Source organism: Myxocyprinus asiaticus, chromosome 36, assembly GCF_019703515.2.
Source record: "Myxocyprinus asiaticus isolate MX2 ecotype Aquarium Trade chromosome 36, UBuf_Myxa_2, whole genome shotgun sequence".
Lineage (NCBI taxonomy): Eukaryota > Metazoa > Chordata > Actinopteri > Cypriniformes > Catostomidae > Myxocyprinus > Myxocyprinus asiaticus.
The window spans coordinates 20,595,303-20,616,905 of NC_059379.1; the positions used below are offsets into that span (position 1 = coordinate 20,595,303).

Here is a 21,603-nt window from a genome sequence, read left to right on the forward strand (position 1 = left end):
CATGAACAGGCTAGTATGATCAGACATTGTCAAAGCCTGTCTTTTTATTCTTAAGAAAAAATTTGAGAACTGCTTACAATTTTTCAAGAATTGTACTTAGGAACGTTCTTACGAACTTCTTATAATTTATCCTAAGATCTCTCATTTTTTTCTTAAGAACTTTTTCATGAATCAGACCCCAGATCAATATTTAAACCCTTTTTACTACATTCTCCTTCCTGCCCAGTAGGTGGCAATATGCACGAAGAATGCGAATCACCAAAAACAAAAGAAGAATGTGAAAGTGAAAGAGGAGATTGATAGTAAAAAAGGACTTAAAACATTGATCTGTTTCTCACCGACACCTATCATATCGCTTCTTAAGATATTAATTTTACCATTGGAGTCGTATTGATTACTTTTATGCTGCCTTTGTTTTGTTTTTTTAGCTTAAAAATATTGGTACCCATTCACTTGCATTGTGAGGACCAACAGAACTTCTAAAAATATTTGTTTGTGTTCAGCAGAAGAAAGAAAGTCTTACACATTTGGGATGGCATGAGGGTGAGTAAATTATGAGATAATTTTCATTTTTGAGTGAACTGTCCCTTTAAGAGCAAGAGACATTACTTAATTCCCAAAGACACTTCTCTTTGTCAGAAAAAACAACCTACTGATACCAAAGTTTCACCCAGTGCTGACTTTTACAAAATGACTGGACAAAGATAAACTCTGAAAATCTACGGGCCTAAGTAGAAAAAGGAATTATATTTACATGTGTCTCTGAAAAATGGCTGAAGCCTGTTGGTAACATAGCTTGAAAATGTGAAGCCTTAAATCAAAAGCCAAGCCTCACTGCACGATAAACAAGCATTTATAAATGTGCCTTGAATATGAAAGTCTAATCACCCTCATGTCTAAATTAAGCACCAAAACTCCATAATCTTGCTGAATCAGGAGTGAACAGTTTAAGCATTGCTTAAAAGCACCATTTTCAGTAGGTCAGGTGGATGGACTTGAAGTGGTCACAGAGGTATGGGTAGGTTTCTACCAAAAAACAACAACTTGTATTAGAGCCTGAACTCTTTAGAAATATTCTGACTTTTAAAAGATCTCTGTCAAACATTCTTTTGTTTGACCAAACTTTACTTTAAAGTAAACAGATTACTTAGTGCTTATACCTGCACATGCAAAGCTATTGAATTTGAACCTTTAAAAAGTCTGAAAACTCTAATGATATTTCACATGTGCATTTTTCGTTGTGTTACCATACAGTACTATAACTGTCAGTGTATTGATAAATTGCAGTGTTCTGGTGATGTTGTACATATTCATAAACACGCACACAGGACTGCAGTGTGTGTTCGGTGGAGCATTAAGAGAAAGCGTAGCAGTATTTTCAGGCCCAGTTTCCAGAGCAGTCAGCCAACCGAGGGCCACACCCTGGCCTGAGCTGCCCTGTTCCCCATGGGCTGCTGTTGCCATAGCAACCTATCCAGCCAAAAATAATGGACCAGACACCAAGGAGGAGAAGAGACTGGTGAAATACTTTCATACAGATTGCACTTATTCTACAGAACAAACTTGGAATGATAATTTTCTGTAGTTTACATATACTAAATGACATTTATCCTGTTCCCAATAGAAGCTGCTCTCTATGACTAGCATGAAGCCAAATGAAAGCCATTGCTAAATATCAACACAGACAAACACAGAGAGGCTTATATTTACTTAAACATTTACAAATAAATATTTGGAGATTTTCGTCTTACATTGATGGCTTCTTGGAGAAAGAAACAGACTTTTTATAGACACAAGTAATTACAGACTGAGACCAGTGAGCTTCTCACACATCTTACGAGGTGCACCTTTAGATTGTAGTTAAGGACCATAGTTTAAGACAGGATCTGTTTGGTTAACAAATTTGTCTTTTTCTCTTTTGTTCTGTAATTTTACTATTCTGGTTTACTAATGAAATTTGGTATGAACCCTTTTCACATTTCCTGGATTGGAATGCATTAGTAAACTATAGCAGGTTACACTTCTGTAGCGGTAAAGGAGACTCCTTAGCAAATATTATTTTTGTGTTTCCAAAAAAAAAAATAAAAAAAAAAATAAATAAATAAAATATATATATATATTATGACATTCAGAAGCTGTATTTTAAACAGCAAATGTACTTGAAACCATACTGCAGCAGTTTCAACGAGTTTTTTTTAATGCCAGGGTAATAAAAAAAAAAAAAAAAAAAGGATGTTCTAAATTTACAGAAAATAATAAAATAATTATAAATGTAACAAATTTGCTAAATTTACACTGCTAAATAAGGCGGAAATGTCTCTCACAGTCTGTGAAAAGGGTCCATTGTGGCACTGCCAATATTATTGGCTTTTGCATGACAAATTGCTAGTGATTTCCCTCAGTTGTACGTAGTTTTGGATGAAAGAAATGCTGTATATGTTAATGTAAAAATTAATATCTCTGGTTTAAATCATGGTCCAATGATAATGCTTGGATGACAATGGTAAAATAGCTGGTTACTCAGTCGAAGTCTTCTAAAATTGATTTCTATTCTGGAAAATAGTAGGCCTATGGTTCAGTCAATTCAATTTCAACTAAACTCCTATGTGGATAAAATTAAATAAATAGATACAATGAAAGTGCAAGGATGGTGGAAAGGAATTTATGTGCCAGACTTCATCTCCCATTCCTGCAAAGAAAAGAAAACATTAGAATGGCTGCACAGGAGAAAATCTGTGCACTGTAAACAACCTAAAGAAAATGGACAGTTTATGCAAGATTGGACTGAAGGGATTGTTCACCCATAAATGAAAAATATGTCCTTATTTACTCGCCCTCATGTTATTCCAAACTCATATGACTTCCTTTCAACCATGGAACACAAAAGGAGATGTTAGGCAGAATGATAGTTTTAGTCACCATTCACTTTCATTGCATTTTTTTTTTTTATATAAAATGAAAGTGAATGGTGACTGATGCTAACACTGCAGAACATTTCTTGTGTTCCACAGAAGAAGGAAAGTCATACAGGTACAGAACAAAGCATAGAAAACAATTCATACTTTTACATGAGAATTGGCAGATGTTACCTGCTATTTATATCTGGTGTGATGCCTAAAATAAGTATGCATCTATGCATGTGGATCCTCACCTTGGCTTTCCTGAGGACGTGTCCTCGCACAGGTGAGGCTTTCTGTTGTGTCTGCCGGCGCAGCAGAGAGGCGCTGTTGACTGGCAGAGAGCAGGTCTCGGTGTCGCTGGTGTCACAACTGGAGATGGGTGAGTTGTCCACCGTTCGCCTCATTAACACTGGAGACTATGGACAGACAGGCACATTTTCAAACTTGCTTTTCATATATCACAAAAAACTGAAAGTAACATAAACCTACTGTTAGCATGACATCATTTCTATGTTAGAGCTCTCTAAATTGCTGCTTTTTTAACAGACCTGTGGGCTGGAGCTGCCCGTTCTGGGTTCAATGGTCAAGCCCAGGGAGACGCCTCCATTCAGGGCTTTATTCAGACTTTCCTTCACCTCTGTCATCTCCAGCTCCAAATTCACTCGCTCTTCCTCTTTCAGTTTACATTCTTCCTCCACTTTCTTCAGTCTCTCTGTCAGAGATGCCTGAGAACGCTTACCTGGTTGGAATAAACAAGAGGTGAATTTATATCGCTCATTTAAAACACTATCTTTTTGAAAAAGTTTTGATACAATTACATTCAATCAGAACATATTTAATGTACAGCTATGTGGAGTGGGATTTTGGCCAATGATATTTTGCTGTGGGTGGGGCTACCCAGTACATTGATGTAGAAATACAAACCAAGCGAATGTCAAAATGTCCTGATGCTTGTTGTGGTCACAGCTAGTTAGTACAAAAACTAACTTTTTTACTAAAAGTTTTAACATGAAAGAGATAAATTTGATAGCTTGTTGCTTTATGAAACACTGATACAGATGAGATCAAAGTTAGAAATTAAAATTCAGAACATAAATGCCATAATATCACTGGCATCCTTACCTGTGTTGTTCTCTATGGCAGTACGCAGGTCCTTCCTGTCTTTTTTCAGCTGGATCAGGCGGTTTCGAATTTCCTGCTTCCTCTTCATCAACTCCTCCTCTTTCGCTTGGAGTTTCTTTGCATCTGCCTCCACTCTGTTTTTCCCGTACTTATACTGATCCGCACCTATGAAGATTAATGACGCATTATGATCAAAGTTAACCGTTAGAAAATCTCTCCATTTCAAACTTTTGGATTTAGTTCAGTCTTTTCAGTCTTGCATTAAAGGCCTGTGAGACCACAAACACAGATTAAAAGACAGGCTGAATTTATACCACATCCAAATATTTGGTAGTCCATGTAAATAGGCCATTGAATGGTTAGAATGTCTGAGTGTGCTCTGTGTGGACAGGCTATGACTGACTGCCTGTCTGAAATGGAATTTGGGGTGACTGAGTTTACAAAGGAGCATGTCAACAGAGCCACTGCTGTCTAAAAGCACTGCAATTTCCACATACCGCCATTCTCCACAAATCTGTGTGGCTTCTTTTTCCTTGAAATAAATTAGTGGTGTAATAGCAAGGATTATGGATGCAGACTTAATGTCTGCTTAGTTTAGTTTCAGCTGGACGTCCACTTCAAAAAATGTCATCTTATAAAAGAGGAAGGACTTATTTTAAGATTATCTATTACTCGTGCTTTCCCATTTAATATTTTAAATGTTAAAATCACTTACTAGAATTGTTCCGTTTCAATGGCAGAGTGCCTCTTGTTCCATTGGCCTTTTTGGGCTGGCACTTGTCCAGCTTCTGCTTCGCAGTGATCCCATTGGTGGTCAGGGCTTTCTTTCCCCTCAGCTGATTGGCAGAAAGAAACAGCTGTAAGTGCAGAAGAAGTAGCTATTTCAAATTAGCTTTTTCACACATAAAAAAGAAGGTGAAACATTTGATTTCACTGCTAACACCTGTTGTTTCCGTTCAAAGATTAACACTTCATTCAAATACTTCCACAGACATATCAAAGGTACCAAATTCACCTAAACCACAAACGTGTCTTGACTAGTAGGGACATTTGTTTTAGTTATGCTATAGCTGGCAGAAACCCTTTTTCTGACTCCATCCCTGGCCAATAAAATATAATCCACAGCGAACAAAGGCCTCTGTAAATCCATACCAGGCCATGGCCGCACACATACACAGACATGAATATAATATAGATCAAAAACTGGAGCTGGGTGGTCCATAATTCATACACTACACATACTGTACTTGTAATATCAGAGTCTGAAGTTGTTTTATAGTGTGATACAGTGAGAGAGACCCATAATGTCCCATGATGTCAAACATTCCATATGTGTTAATCAGCACTAACACTTACAACTACACTTCCAACCCCCTGCTAACTGACAGCACAAACCTGCTTCTAATTTAACGCCTCCATGTTGTCACAGTTTCGCAGAGACAAGTTTAGTGGTAATGTTTTGATTGGCAGGGTGGGTGGTACCACAAAAAAAAACCAAAAATGGTATGATTATATTAATGCATTCTCTCTCTGTCTCTCTAAAACCCACCCAGCTTTTGATGATTGCTTTATGTTTTTTCATGTTAAATTAAAGTAGAAGTGAGAAACACTAAAGCAGTGAACACAAAAGATATTCAGTGTTAGTCAAACATCCTCAGTTAGTCACCTGAGTAGTGTTAGTATTAGCAGTTGAGGAAGAAGAGCATGAGGAGAGAGATTTGGTGGAGATCGGTGTGTTGTAATGCCCAGTGGAAGACAAGCTCGACTTGAGAGAGTAGCGGGCTGCTAGTTTGGGGGAGGGCAAGTTTTCGTAAAGATCTGTATTCTCATAGTGATTCTCCTCTTTCCAACGGCAACCCCCTGATGCTGGGGAGGAGTACTGCACATCTGGTGCCTTCCGTATCGCAAGCATGCAAGCAAAAGCAGAGCAATTATAAGAGAAGGTGATGACACGAGGAGAGGAGTGGAGTTAGGCAGGCCCAGGAATGAAAAGGAGAGGTGAGAATTTGTTAATAGATTTAAAGCGATAGCTTGCCCAAAATGAAAATTCAGTTACCATTTACTCCCCCTCTTAATGTTCCAAAACTCTATGACTTTCTTTCCTAAATTGAACACAAAAGATGTTCAGCAGAATGTTAGTATCAGTCACCACGCACTTTCATTGCATCTTTTTTATACAGTTCAATTGAATGGTGACTGAGGCTGTCATTGTCTAACATTCTGTGTTACACGGAAGACAGAAAGTCATACTGGTTTGGGACAACAAGAGGGTGAGTAATAGATGACTGAATTTTCATTAGGTGAACTGTGCCTTTAATGCACAAATGAGTTCCATTAGGAACGTATAGCAGTATAGTAGCAAGACAGGAAACCCTATACAAACCACTGTTAAAGAAACATTCGGGGTTCAAGTTAAGCTCAACCGACAGGATCTGTGGTATAATATTGATTACCACAAAAATTACTTTCTGCTTGACCCTCCTTTTCTTTAAAAACAGCAAAAATCTTAGTTGCAGTGAGGCACTTACAATTGAAGTGAAGGGGGCCAATTCGTAAGCATCAAAATATTCACTGTTTCAAAAGTATAGCCACAAGATGTAAACATGATTTTAGTGTGATAAAATCACTTACTAACCTTTTCTGTGTAATGTTATAGCCAATTTTACAACTTCATTGCCATGACGATGCAATGTCAACAAACCTATGATGAGGACGGCACCCTCCTCCTCGTCACAAAACACTAAAATCCCAAAATGACTGTAAAAATGATGCTTTAAACAACTTTATAGCTCAAATAATACATGAGTTTTAACAAAAGAATTAATGTAAGTGCTTTTATAAAATTATAAGCTTCACATTTCTGCATTTAAATCCTCCAAAAATTGTCCCCATTCACTTCCATTGTAAGTGCCTCTTTGTAACCTCAAATTTTGCTTTTTTTTAAAGAAAAGGAGGGATATCTAAATTATTTTTTGTGGTAATCAACATTATGCCACAAATGCTGTCGACTGATCTTAATTTGTGTTTAACCTCGAATATTCCTTTAATAGCAGTAGCGATTTGATGTGTAAACATATGCATCTTTGTGAAGTCTGTGAAGTGTACCGTTCCATTGATGCAGGGTACATCATCATAATGCAGAGCGACCCCTGTGGGGCATGCGTAACCATTGACCGGGTTATCCAGGTATGGGTTTGGAGAAATTGCACGTTTACTGGTGAAACTGAGAACACATATATTCATTACTACAAATGTGACACAGAGAAGCTGAATCAGCATTGTATAAGTTTGACTGAAAATATTCTAGCAGTACAGGGTGCTCACCAAAATGACTGCTTGGCAAGCTGAATGACATTAGCAGTGGTCTCCACGTCAATGTAATCATAATGCAGCGCAGCAGGGTCTGTTGTGGAGCCCGTTTCTGCCAGCAAGACCCCCAACCATCTCCCCATACTCTCAGAGGAGGATGCCTGATGGGAAAAAAGAGTGAAGGAAGGTGCAATGAACGATTGTCAGTGGAATATGAGACAAGTAAAGCACTAATCTATGCAATCTCTGCAAATCTACTCAGCACAGATACAGCAATGACATCATTACATGAGCCAGCCAACCATCCATCTAATCCCTGCCCTGAGGCCCTGTCTCAGACACATTAATTGCCCTGCAAGAGCTGAGGGCCTAGTCCCGTACCTCTAGAACAGCCACCTCCTGTCCGTTGCGCAGCAGACGGAAGGCAAAAGGATGTTTGGAGTCCAGCCCTGGAATGACCTCACACCCCCGCAGCGGCAGAGAGGCCATGTGCGTCTTCAGATCTGCCCGGTCCTTGTGCAGCAACAGCTGGTTGTCTTTCAGCTGGCACCAGCGCTCTCTCCAGCGGTTATTGGACAGCACATTCAGATAGCCTGTTAATGAAGGATTGCCCAAGAGATTTATATGGCAGTCACATGCAGAACTGTATTGAAAGGTGTTGATAGTGTCATTTGTTTTTCTGTGATGTATGTGGTCACTCTGCTAGGGCAATGTGTGAACTTGAGGGGAGCTGACTTCATAAATCCACTAAAAATGGGAGCAAATGAACTTGGGAGCAGCTTATTAAAAGTAATTGCATAAATGGCTCAGAAAAGAAGTGAACTGAAAACAGGTCTATCATTGTTTGTTTGCAGCTGGCATTTGCTTTGATGCTATGTTATCTAAAGCAATGAATTTCATACATTTTAATTGTAGCTTAAAGGAATAATTCACCCAAAAATTTAAATTCTGTCATAATTTACACACCCTCATACTGTTCCAAACCCGTATGGCTTTCTTTCTTCTGTGGAACGCAAGATAACAGCCTCAGTCACCATTCACTTTCATTGTATGGAAAAAAGATGCAATGCAAGTCAGTGGTGACTGAGACTAACATCTCCTTTTGTGTTCCATGGAAGAGTGAAAGTTGAACAGGTTTGGAACCACATAAGGGTGAATAAATGATGACAGAGGTTTCATTTTTAAGTGGACTATCCCTTTAAGTGTCCAAATACTATTTTGGAGCCACGGTATAATACCTGGGTATGCTTTTACACTGATAAATAAATATACAATTGCAAAAAATTGATTCAGTAGACAAAATAAGGCTTGCAATTTGCAACAGAACGATTTTGGACATAAATAAGCAACCAGTGTCCAACCCCACCCACCCACACTGAGAATACTGTATATGCTTTCCTGGAAACTTATCTGGATTGGCTTATACTGTTTGCTCACATTGTTTTAACCCATTCATGAAGCCCAAATCATCACTGAACATCTATCAGAAAGCAGTGCTTGTAACCGCTCACCACATGTTGGGACATCCTCCTCTGCCGATGAGGTCTGTTCATCAGTGGATGGCTTCTTCTTTCCCAGACTGATGATTTTGGTGATTTTCTTTCCAGTCACCCGTCCCACTGTGCCTTTCTGCTCTGATTTAGAGTTCTTCTTGCCTTTGGCTAGAAGAGTAAATTAGTGTAAATTAGTAAATTAGTGTCAGAGTGTGAAATATGTTTGTGATATGTGATTTTATAATGTAATACATCATTGAGTAATGCTGGATATATAAAGACTCGCAGTAAGATGGCGCCGCTGATGGCTGCTTCGATGTGAAGCTCTCTAGCATTTTTGTTACTTTTGTTTGTCATTTTTTTTTTGTCACTCTTTCCCGATCAGTTTCACCAGGGATGAACTGCTGAATATTCGGCAGAGAATACTTGATAATATTTTGCCGGTGTTTAATTATTCTGACATTTTATTAGACAACTTAGTTGGCGCAGGGCAGCAGTGTTCCTCAAGTGCTCCAAGAGATGCAAGTGAGGGAAGCACGTTGCGTGCTTGTGAAGCTTCATCAATGCGGGTTTTGGACTCCGCTGCGAGTATTCATCTGGCGAATGTCTACTTCCTCACCAACAAAACGGACAAACTGCTTCTGCTAACTCAAACAAATAAGGACTTTTCTAACTCCGCTGCTCTGTGTTTCACAGAAACCTGGCTGAGTGAAGCCATCCTAGACAGCGCGTTACATATGCCGGGCTTCCAGCTGTTCAGAGCGGATCGTGTTTCGGAATCATCGGGGAAAACGAGAGGCGGTGGAATATGCTTTTACATCAACGAAAGTTGGTGTACAGATGTAACAGCGTTTAAGAAGATGTGCTGTCCTAATTTCGAAGTGCTCTTCATCAACTGTAAGCCTTTCTACTCGCTGTGGGTGTTTTCCTCATTTATTCTGGTGAGTGTGTACAACACACCACAAGCATACGTGAACGCAGCACTGCAATAGCTGGCTGATCAGGTCACGGACAACAATACCCAGACTCTCTTATCATTACTCTGGGAGATTTTAATAAAGCTAACCTCACCCATGAACTGCCAAAATACAAACAACACATCACATGCCCCACCAGAGAAAGAAATATACTGGACCACTGCTATGCCACTGTAAAGGATGCATATCGCTCTGTCCCACATGCAGCTTTAGGACTCTCTGATCACTGCCTGGTTCATCTTCTCCCGACCTACAAGCAGAAACTAAAATCAACTAAGCCTGTATTAAGGACTGTAAAGAGATGGACTTATGAAGCAGAGCTGGAATTACAAGCCTGCTCTGAATGCACTGATTGGAGTGTTTTTGAAGCTGCAGCCACATACCTGGACAAGCTCACAGATACTGTGACATCATATATCAGTTTCTGTGAGAATATTTGCATCCCTATAGGGCATTTTTATCATTCAATAACAATAAACCATGGTTTACAGAAAAACACAGACAGCTTTGTCATGCCAAAGAGGCTCCTTACAGAAGTGGGGATAAAATATTGTACAAAAAGCTGAAAAGCTGAAAAACCAGTTTTTAGCCAACGATCCTGCAGCTATGTGGAAAGGCCTGAAAAGCATTACCAAGTATTAGAGACCTCCCCCTCGCTCTGTAGAGAATCAACAAATGGCTGATGAACTGAATGTGTTTTACTGCAGGCTTGAAAAGCCCAGTTTCACACCCCTCCCCTGCTCTGATCTTCACTTCACACACACACACCAACACCTCAACACCAGCTACTCAACTTATAGTCTGTGAGAAGGATGTGTGTCCTTCAAGAAACAGAACACTAGGAAAACTTCGGCCTAGATGGTGTTTCACCTGCCTGTCTGAAAATCTGCACTGACCAACTGGCCCCCATCTTCACAAAGATCATCAATAGATCACTGGAGCAGTGTGAAATTCCCTGCTGCTTCAAACACTCCACCATCATTCCGGTACCCAAAAAACCCCAAAATCACAGGACTTAATGACTACAGACCTGTCGCTCTCACACCTGTGTTCATGAAGTCGTTTGAGAGACTGGTTTTAGCCTACCTGAAGGACATCACTGGACCCCTGCTAGACCCCCTTCAGTTTGCTTACCGAGCAAACATGGGACTGCATTATATCCTGCAACACCTCGACAGACCTGGGACTTATGCAAGGATCCTATTTGTGGACTTCAGTTCGGCTTTCAACACCATCATCCCAGCTATTCTCTGGACTAAATTACACCAACTCTCTCTTGAATACCATCATGCCTGATCTTCTCTCAACCAAACTGACCCAGCTCTCCGTGCCCACCCCAATCTGTTGATGGATCACCAGCTTTTTGACAGATAGGCAGCAGCTAGTGAGACTGGGGAAACTCACATCCGGGACCCTCACTATTAGAACTGGTGCTCCTCAGGAATGCATTATCCCTCCACTGCTCTTCTTCCTGTACACGAATGACTGCACTGCAAATTACACCTCTGTCAAGCTCCTGAAGTTTGCAGATGACACCACGGTCATCGGCCTCATCCGCGACAGTGACGAGTCTGTATACAGATGGGAGGTTGAACAGCTGGCTGTCTGGTGTGATCACAACAACCTTGAGCTGAACATGCTCAAAACAGTGGAGATGATAGTGAACTTCAGGAGAAGTTTTTAACCTGTTTTAATTTATTTGATCATCATTACTAACTTATTGTTCAACTGATCTGCGGGTGATAGAAGCAGATCTTAATTTGATGGGCTTCTTCCTCCTTTTGACGTTCTTATGTCACATTTGGAGTGGACTTTGTGGGAACCAGGAGCCTCTACAGTATAGCCGCGAATTCTTCCTGTTACTGCGCAACTTAACGGACCCCTCGGCAGCTCTCCCCGCGGAGATCATCCGGTCGGATCCTTCAGAGGGGAATCGGAGCGAGGCATCCAAGCCGATGGGTGTGAGGAAAAGGGGGAGATGTGGCAGTGTGCGCCAGAGGCTCAAGAGACAAGGCCACCGTCGGACAGAGACTCCACAGTGACCGGTAAATCAATTGGTGGAGGACTGTGTCTCTATGTCAACAAAAACTGGTGTAACACGGTGGTTGTTAGGGAGACATTATGTACACCTGACATTGAACTCTTGTCTATATCTCTACAACCCTTTTATTTACCAAGGGAGTTTCCACAGTTATTTATTACAATTGTGTATATTCACCCAAAGGCTTATGTTGATATGGCAACTCGGGCTATTGTAAAAACAGTGCACCGGCTTCAAGAGATTGCACCAGATGCGCTGAACTTTATTATGAGTGATTTTAATCACTGTAAGTTGGGAAACTCCTTGTGTAATTTTTACCAGTATGTGACTTGTCCCACACAACTCACAAAATGCCTGGACCTTTGTTATGGATCCGTCAAAGGTGCATATAAATCCCTGAGTAGAGCTCCACTTGGCATGTCTGACCACAACGTTGTGTATTTGGTTCCATCCTATAAATCAGTCCTGAAGAGAAACAAGCCGTAACGACGATTAGTTCCGGTGTGGTCAGAGGAGTCTATTAAATGTCTCTAGGACTGTTATAATTGCACAGACTGGGATGTGTTTAAAAATGCCTGTGTCGATCTGGATGAACTTACAGAGACTGTGTCAGCTTTCATCACCTTTTGCGAAGATTTGGTTATCCCAAGGAAATCAATTTCTATTTATCCAAATAATAAACCATGGGTTTCCAAATCTGTCAAAAACACAATCATCCAGAGAAATATTAGTTTTAATCAAGAGGATGTAACGCAGTTCAGGGAATTACAGAAACAAGTTAAAAAAAAGAACTTAAGATTGCGAAGCATAACTACAAGGATAAAGTTGAGTACATGCTCAGTACTGGTAATTCACACCAAGCATGGGAGCGGGGGAAGACAATGATGGGAATGCAGTCTAAGAAATGTCAAATTTCCCTTGATGGCAAGCGGGATCTTGATTTTCTAATGCACTGAACACTTTTTACAATCGTTTTAATGTTTATAATTTTAGTTAGGAACTTTCGGTAACAATGTTGTTACTGGACGCAACAGTGTACTTGTTGATAAGGGCAAGGTCTTGAAACTTTTCTGGGGTGGAAAGGAAAAGTCCTGGCCCCGATGGCATTGGAGGTCGCATTCTTAAAAAGCGTGCGAACAGTTAACATATATTCCGTTTTATTTCTGAATTGTCACTCCACCTCCATAGGGTTTCTTGTCTTTGGAAGGATTCCATCATTGTACCTGTGCCAAAAAATTATGTTTAAGTCACTAAATGATTACAGGCCTGTAGCGCTTACCTCTCTGATTATGAAATAATTTGAGAAGATTGTGAAGGATGCGCTTCTGAATACAGTGCAGGCAAATCTGGACCCATTCCAATTTGCCTACAGGTCAGGCAGGGGTGTGGATGATGCGACGGGCACCCTATTAAACATGATTTTAATGCACCTTGAGGGTGCAAAGACCTTTGTACGATTCGTTTTTATTGATTTTTCCTCAGCTTTTAATTGTATCCTGCCTCACATTTTAGCAGAAAGGCTAAAGAGCATACACAATGTTGATCCTGGCATGATATGCTGGCTGGTGGATTTCTTAACCGGAAGGTCGCAACGTGTGAAGGTTAACGGTGTCATATCAGATGTTCTTTTTTCCTCCACCGGATCTCCCCAGGGGTGCATCCTTTCACCTCTTTTATTTATGTTGTATACTAACGAGTGCCAGAGCCAATATGAGCGGCATCACATCATTAAGTTTGCCAACGATTCAGTGATCGTGTCTCTCCTCAGCAGTGATGATCCTGATAATGGTCTTGTAATGTCAGAATTCACTGACTGGTGTACGTTTTTGGACATTAATGTGTCCAAAACTAAAGAGATGACAATAGATTTTAGGAAGAATCCTACGGTCATCTCTCCTGTAGTGATTAATGATCAGGCCGTTGAGGTTGTGCGGCAGTATAAATATCCTGGCATTGAAATTGATGACAAGCTGACCTTTGAGTGTCATGTCGATGCTGTGTGCAGAAAAGCCCATCAGCACGTACTTTTATCATAAGCTTCGAAGTTTTAATGTTGACAACACCTTCATGAAAATGTTTTATTCTTGTTTTATTGAATCTGTTCTTAAGTTTTCTTTTATCAGCTGGTATGGGTATTCAATCTAAAAACTAAAAATAGATTGAAGGGCATCGTTAAAGTGTGCAGCAAAATTGCAGGCACGACCTTGCATGATTTAACTTATTTGTACAAGGTCCGGTCAGTGAAGAAGGTCCAGTCAATTCTGGCTGATTCCAGCCACCCCCTGTTAGGAGTTTAAGTTGCTTCCATCTGGCCTCAGATATAATCTGCCAACATGTAGGACAATTAGACTTAAAAACTCTTTTGTCCCAGCTGCCATTAGTTTATTAAATAATTCAACTTGATTCTATAATTATTATTATTATTATTATTTTATTTTAATTTTATTCCCTGTTGTATTTATTGTCTATTTATTATTGTTCGTCTGATGGTTGTGTGTAGTTACTGCTGTCAGTACCTTGAACCATGAACTGCAACTATAACGGGATGGGTTTGAAACAAATTGTTGTTTGTGGGGTTGATTTAGTGAAAAAACAATCTGAATTAAAGCTGCAAGCAGTGATGAACGGGCCCTCGCACCCTGGTGCACGTTGGGGCTGCTGTGCCAGAGGAATGTCACTCCAATTTTTTTTTGCATTTTTTTAGCACTTAAATGTTGTTAAGAGTGTATCACAGTGCAAAACATGTCATTTCCTGTTGCCAGTAGGTGGCGCTATGACTATAACTGAATATTGGCATATAGAAGTGTTCAGGCCAGGACTGACATGTGAAGTTTTGGGCAGATTGGACATTGTATGTTTGAGTTACAACAAATTCCTGTTTAATAGCAAAACATCGAATTTTGTCAGGCCGCCACGGACACGCTGTTCAAAGAAAATTCAAAAGCTTCGCAATTCAGCATGGCCAAGGCCTTTAGATTAGACTGACCGAATAAGATGTTGCTTTGATTTAATCACTAGGAGGTCGTTAAAGTACGAGGCCTGGAAATGGCAAAAACTGAGCAAAAATTGAAGAGAAAAATCACAATGTCTGACTTTCTGTTGGGTTTAGGATATGGTTCTAAGAGACTTTTTTGTACGTGTTGACATGTTACATATGCCTACCGATTTTCTTACGTGTAGGTGAAACGTGGCGTGAGGGCTGCTTCGTAAAAATTCTGTTGGTGCCGCTATCGAGCCATTTTGCCACAATTAATTCTAAAACCAGTATCAGATGTAAATTTTCCCCACTTTTGAGCTGTGTGCAAAGTTTCATGAGTTTTCGAGCATGTTTAGGCCTCAAAAATGTGACTCGTTTCATATCGAACTTTGTCAGGCCGCCACGGACACACCCTTCAATGAAAACTCAAAAGCTTCGCAATTTAACATTACCAAGGCCTTTAGATTAAGACTAACTAAATATAATGTTGATCTGATTTAATCTCTGGGAGGAGTTTGTTAAAGTACAAGACCTGGAATTGGCTGTTGCCAGTAGGTGGCTCTATGACTATAACTGAATATTGGCACGTAGATGTATTCAGGCCGGGACTATTATCAAACATGTGAAGTTTGGAGCAGATTGGACATTGTATGTATGAGTTATAACAACTTCCTGTTTCATGGCGAAACATTGAAATTTGTCAGACCGTCACGGCCACGCCGTGCAGTGAAAACTCAAAAGTTTCGCAATTTAGCATCGCCAAGGCCTTTAGATTAGAATAACCAAATATGAAGTAGATCTGATGAAATCTCTAGGAGGAGCTCGTTAAAGTACGAGGCCTGGAAATGGCAAAAACTGAGCAAAAATTGAAGAGAAAAATCAAAATGGCTGACTTCCTGTTGAGTTTAGGGCATGGGTCCAAGAGACTTTTTTGTAGGTATTGGCATGTTACACATGTGTACCGATTTGCGTACATGTAGGTGAAACGTACCGTAAAGTGCAGATCGTTGAATGTTTGTAGGTGGCGCTATCGAGCCATTTTGCCACACCTAATTCTGAAACCCATATCAGATGTAAATTTTCACCACTTCTGATGCGTGTGCAAAGTTTCATGAGTTTTCGAGTATGTTTAGGCCCTCAAAAATGCGATTCACTTGGGGAAAAAAATTAAAAATAAATAATAATAAACGCCTAGAAGAACAACAGGGTCCTCGCACCATCGGTGCCCGGCCCCTAATAATAATAAACGCCTAGAAGAACAATAGGGTTCTCACACCATCGGTGCTCGGGCCCTAATAATAAACGCCTAGAAGAACAATAGGGTCCTCGCACCATCGGTGCTCAGGCCCTAATTATGGACAATGAGGAATCATGTAGCCAGTGAAATTAATGTAGAATAACAAGTAAATGGAACTAGATGGAATTATTGTTCACTTAAAATTTTAGTATTGTCCTCAATTCTTATGGACCTTAAAGAAATAAGCTAAATACACAATGACATGTCTCCAGAGAGACACCACCAGAGTTATAATCCAAGTCCTAAACAGTGTGTGAAATCCACTCCATTTCATCTCAAAGTTGTTTTGATGATTTCCCTTGACAAAGTGAGGAGTGTGGTCCATGGTGGTTAATGTTGTGGTATGAAAAAAAAAAAACCTCTTGCAGAAAAACTCTGCACAGACAGTGAGAGGACACATTACAGAAAATTGTTCAGGTCACATCCTATTCCAAACCAAAGGAGGCCAATATGAGCAAACCAGCCATTTGAGATCTGGTCTGGGTTCAAATATGTAGAATTTTTAACTTTGAAACAAATTACAGGCTCTTTCTTCTTCTCCAACAGGCCTTTGCTACAAGCAGCAGCACATATGGGCACAAAGATAAATAAAACATTGAGTCACAGAAAATAGACAATGAAACTCTTGCCCTTCAGAAGGTTTGACTTGTCCAAGCTCCATTGCAGAAGATTACATCTTAGTTGGCGACTCCTTTAATTAAAACTAAGCCTATCTGAGCCCAGGGTCCTCTAAAGTTTCTATGTCTCTGCGCAGCAGCCTTAGGCATGAGGCAAAACCCAGAGCAACAGATGCAAAAACCACTGGCACTTTTAAAGGACTTATACTGTACGTATATATTTCATCTTTTTATCATAAGGGAAAATTCTGTGATCAGGCTAATTTGATTTCACAGTCTCGGCACTTACGAGAATTGGAAAGAATTTGACTAATCTGCATGGCTCTTTTAGTTTTTTCCTTCTTTCTCCTCTCATCGAAGAGGTGCAGCAGTTGGGTGCTGGTGTGATGTGGGAATATCAGAGATGTTTGTTACAGACAGCGACAAAAAGAGAGTTGTTTTTAAACATCTGTGATGGACTTAAATTGAGGAGTTCACAAGATAGACAGCTGTATAATCTGATGCAAGGGTTCAACCTTTTCAGGTAAAAGACCCCTTGGTGGATATAGAAACTGTTACATATTGTATAAAATAAAGTGTTTTATTTTAATATTGGTCTATAATAATATGCATATAGTACTATATTAGTGTATTTACATACAGTACTTCATTTCCATTACTGCCAGTATTTCATTAATGACGTACAATCATATACTTGTCCATTTCGTTTTACTTAACACATTTTATTGTGTATTAAGACTTTAGATCTTTAAGCTATTGTAATTTTGTAACTTTTTTTTTTCCACACAAAATTGTTTGAGATCAAACAATACTTGACCAACCCCCTGCAGCACCCCTGACCTGTAATCCTTTATGTAGTACCTTTCCATAATCTCACATTTATACACAAACTATTATACAAAAACTACAATATAACATGACAAACACAAATCTCTTTAGATTTATCAGGTCAGCTGCCATCAGTCATCTGAAAATAGTACAGCAGTTATTGTGGTTTGTGGTTGTGAGGCAGAACTATCAATCATACAGGCTTACAGATGCAACGGTCTTGGAATCTGCTCAAATTAGGCAATTTTCTTTTCCAACATGTCTTAGGAAAGACAGTGCTCTGTTTTAAATTGAAAAAAAAGTGGGAAAAAAGGAATTCCACAGACCTGAAACAGATGTCCTGAAAAGTTAAATCCCAGAGCGAGACTGTGTGGTGTAATACTGGATAAATAATCCTATTAGATTATTTAAGAAGGGTCTCTTTGCCTTGTCTTTGGCATTGTTCGAACAATGGAATCATTCACATCAAATAAACATCAACTTCATGGGATTAAATTAACTGATGAACAAAGCACTGTTGTTTTACAAAATAGTTTATGCACAAATTACTTAAAGTTCACTTCAAGACTTAACAATGATTACTCCAGACACTAATAAATAAAAAGAGTGTTGTTGGTGTCACTTGAAATTCCAGAATAAATATTGTTTTGTAACTGACAGACAGACTTCTGAGTGCAATTCAGTTACCCTACAAAAACCCTACTTTGATCAATCAATTGCTTTTATACTGAGGAATTCTTTGCAAACTCTGTCTCCACTGATTGTGACCAAACAAAAGGAGTAAACATGAAGAATGGCTTACCTGGATCTTTGCCATCTGAGAAGCCGTTTTCATGGCAGGGCTCTCCATCTGAACTGGGTCTATCACAGGACAGCTTCTGCATAAGAAGAGAAGAGTTATGCAGTAAACACTCATTACATCATAAGAATGGACAATGAACTGCACAAACAACAGTGCATTAATTTTTATGTTTACTGACAATTTGTTTATAGACAGGCTCTAAAGAACTCAGGCATTGCATACTAAAGCGCATACTCTTAAACTTCTCCAGTCTACCCAAACAAAAATCAGCGAGCATATGTTTAGAATTAAGTGTGAATAATTAGACTAGGCTCATGCCTGCTGTGCCAGTTTAAGAGGACTGACATTAAAACCCCCTTAGATCTGTCTTAAAAACATCACGCACACATAAACCAATGCAACATGCACATAATGTGGACTGCAGCAAAAATAACGTGACGGCATACTGCATACTAAAAAATGTGTTCATAAAATGTGATAAGATCACATTTCCTTACAGATCTATTTAACTTTGCCAACAGCACACATCCGTGGCAAGATGGAATTTGGTATGCACATGCAGCTCTAATAGCCCTTCATGCCCTGGCAGCAGAGTTACTAAGCAGGAATACAAAGAGAAGGCGCCTGTGCAGAGAACTGAGGTGTGGTGTAGTTGGCATGCATATCCGCTGCCCCACATACTCAAAAACCTGCATGTAGGTAGACCAGCATGTATGCCGCAAGCATAATAAATTCACATACACACACACACACACACACACACACACACATACACAAGTATTATACATAAATGTTGTTATGGGTTCGCACCTTTTCCAGCTCTGCTTTGTGAACAGGGGATCCAGAGCCAGCTCCGTCACAGTCCACTGCTCCGTTTCCATTAGCACAGACTTCCCTCATCACCTTAAAGGGACAAAAGAGCAAAAATGAAACTGCAAAAATCACAGCGAGAAATTTTGGACCTCAAAGGGATAGTTCACCCAAAAATTAAAATTCTGACCCCCATGATGTTCCAAACCTGTATGACTTACAATCTTCCATGGAACACAGAAGTAGATGTTCGGCAGAGTGTTAGCCTCAGTCACCATTCACTTATATAGCATCTTTTTTTCATGCAGTGAAGGTCAATGGTGACTGAAGCTGTTGGTCCCTAACATTCTGCATAACATCTCCTTTTGTGTTCCTCAAAAGAAAGAAAGTCACGCAGGTATGTAACAACACTGGCGTGAGAAAATGGCGACTGAATTTTTAATTTTTGGTTGAAATAACCTTTTAATATCCAACACTGAATGAGGGTGCTCATTCCATTATACCTAAAGCATAACACTGTGAAGAAATCTTGTTTTCAATTTCTCAAAGAAACTGACATTATTACAGTAACAATCTCACACATTAAAGAATGACATTTCTATGAGGTGATCTAAACATTGCATGGGAGCATCATGAATTGCAGGGTTCCCACGCCTTTTGACTGATGAATTTCTGGATTACTTGATATAGATTTTAAAAATAATTTAATAGTAGGGCTGGGCGATATGACGATATACGTCGTGGAGACGATATAAAGTGTTAATCGACAGATGTTTTGCTATATCGTGTATCTCCCGATATGTAAATACCTATGTGTGCAGCGTGTCCATATCTATCAGTGGGCACGCTTCACATGAAACTGAAACCAGGCTTGAGCATGGTATGAATTCGCCGGTTATTTGCACTTGCTGGTTTAACGCCAGATTCGGGACCCATTAGGGGGCCTCAGCTCACTTCCAGGGGAGCCTCAGGATCTCATTATTATAATTTTTTATATAATTATTATAATTCAACTTACTGAAAATGATAAAAAATTGAATAACTCCCTTCAACTCCCTTCAACAGCTTGCTTTTTATGAAGAATATACAGTTCTAGATATTTCTGGAATCACAAGTTTTAAGGGAATATCTTACAATAGATATATCTTATAATATAAATATCTAATAGCCTACATGGGGGGCCTTCGAATATTGTCTCCAACAATGGGGGGCCTTGGAGTCAAAAAGGTTGAGAACCATTGACTTAAGGAATTATGCAGATCAGGCAATGGCGCAAACGTGCCCACAAACTCGTGGCTGATTCTTCGCAATTCTGATTTTGCGGGCCGGTTGTGAGCGCACAGCGGAGGAGGCAGAAGTCCACCGTGATCTGACTGACACACTGCCGTGACAGCATCACTGTGATCCAGACACATGAATCATCTCTTTAACATGCCTAGGTGCGCTTGACTACACCGCACATCTGTACGTCTCAATCATTTGATGAATTTTGCTAATGTGATCAAAAGAAAAAACACAAAAGCTGACTTGGGGTAATACAAACAATCTGTTTTACCAACTTAAAATGAAGCATGCTAAAGAATATTATGAAAGCCAAATGATGCACTCCGCATTAATTCCGTCTTTTATAATCTTTTTTTTTTTTTTTTTTATGCATGAAATGTTTATAAATATATTTTACATTTATTTCCTGCAAGAACTGTTATTTTTGTTGTGTATTTTTTACTAAAATTATGTAATATTTTCTTTGTTACTTTCGCTTTGGAAAAGATCTTCAGTTTCTTGAGGAAAGTTTATAATAAATCTGATCAACAACATATCAGACTGAAATGTGGCATAATGTGAAACTGAGTATATGGTAAGGTTGATTTAAAACTGAGTTTTTATTTTATTTTATTTTATTTGTCAAGCTCTAAATAAAGAAAATTACATAAGAGGAATTAGATTTCATTTAAAAAGTATTTATTTCACTGACTAGGTTTTCCAAAAATAGGCATTACAATATTATGTTAATCGATTTTTATTGGTTTTCCAGAAGAAAAAAATTACTATATCGAGATTTATATCCTTATCGTGATCTAAAATTACTCATATCGTGATATAAGATTTTGGTCATATCGCCCACCCCTATTTTTTAGAGATTGCACTCACAAATAGCAATGTCCAGATATATTTTCTGATATATTTTATATATCAGTATAATTATTTCAGAGCTTGAAACTATAACAAAATGTACTAGAAAAACATAACTCAAAAAATTACATTCACGATGGAAATTTCCGCGACTTTTAAAATGTTTTATTATTTCCCATTACTTTTCCAGGCCTGTATATCTCAATGTAATTCCCTGATATTTTCCATTACTGTGAAATAGTCAATCAAAAGCTTTCTTTGCAGCCAATCAAACAGATCCCACAAAATTCTTCATTC

At 39.2% G+C, this 21,603-nt stretch overlaps 1 protein-coding gene across 3 annotated transcripts in view; it reads right to left on the reverse strand.

Annotated features, from left to right (window-relative positions):
• Positions 1-543: 543 nt before the first annotated feature.
• LOC127427365 (actin filament-associated protein 1-like) overlaps positions 544-21,603 on the reverse strand; it is a 115,267-nt gene continuing 94,207 nt past the window's right edge. For 2 of the 3 annotated variants that reach the window (XM_051674931.1, XM_051674930.1), the window contains exons 7-17: positions 19,174-19,266; positions 18,364-18,439; positions 8,843-8,992; positions 7,713-7,924; positions 7,347-7,492; positions 7,128-7,245; positions 4,738-4,879; positions 4,023-4,187; positions 3,449-3,639; positions 3,152-3,316; positions 544-2,689 (exon numbers count right to left, since the gene is read on the reverse strand). In XM_051674931.1, the coding sequence (XP_051530891.1) occupies positions 2,663-2,689; positions 3,152-3,316; positions 3,449-3,639; positions 4,023-4,187; positions 4,738-4,879; positions 7,128-7,245; positions 7,347-7,492; positions 7,713-7,924; positions 8,843-8,992; positions 18,364-18,439; positions 19,174-19,266 (1,485 nt within the window). In that variant the 3' untranslated portion in view covers positions 544-2,662. The remainder of the gene's footprint in view (positions 2,690-3,151; positions 3,317-3,448; positions 3,640-4,022; positions 4,188-4,737; positions 4,880-7,127; positions 7,246-7,346; positions 7,493-7,712; positions 7,925-8,842; positions 8,993-18,363; positions 18,440-19,173; positions 19,267-21,603) is intronic. The other variant, XM_051674932.1, reaches the window with a different exon arrangement.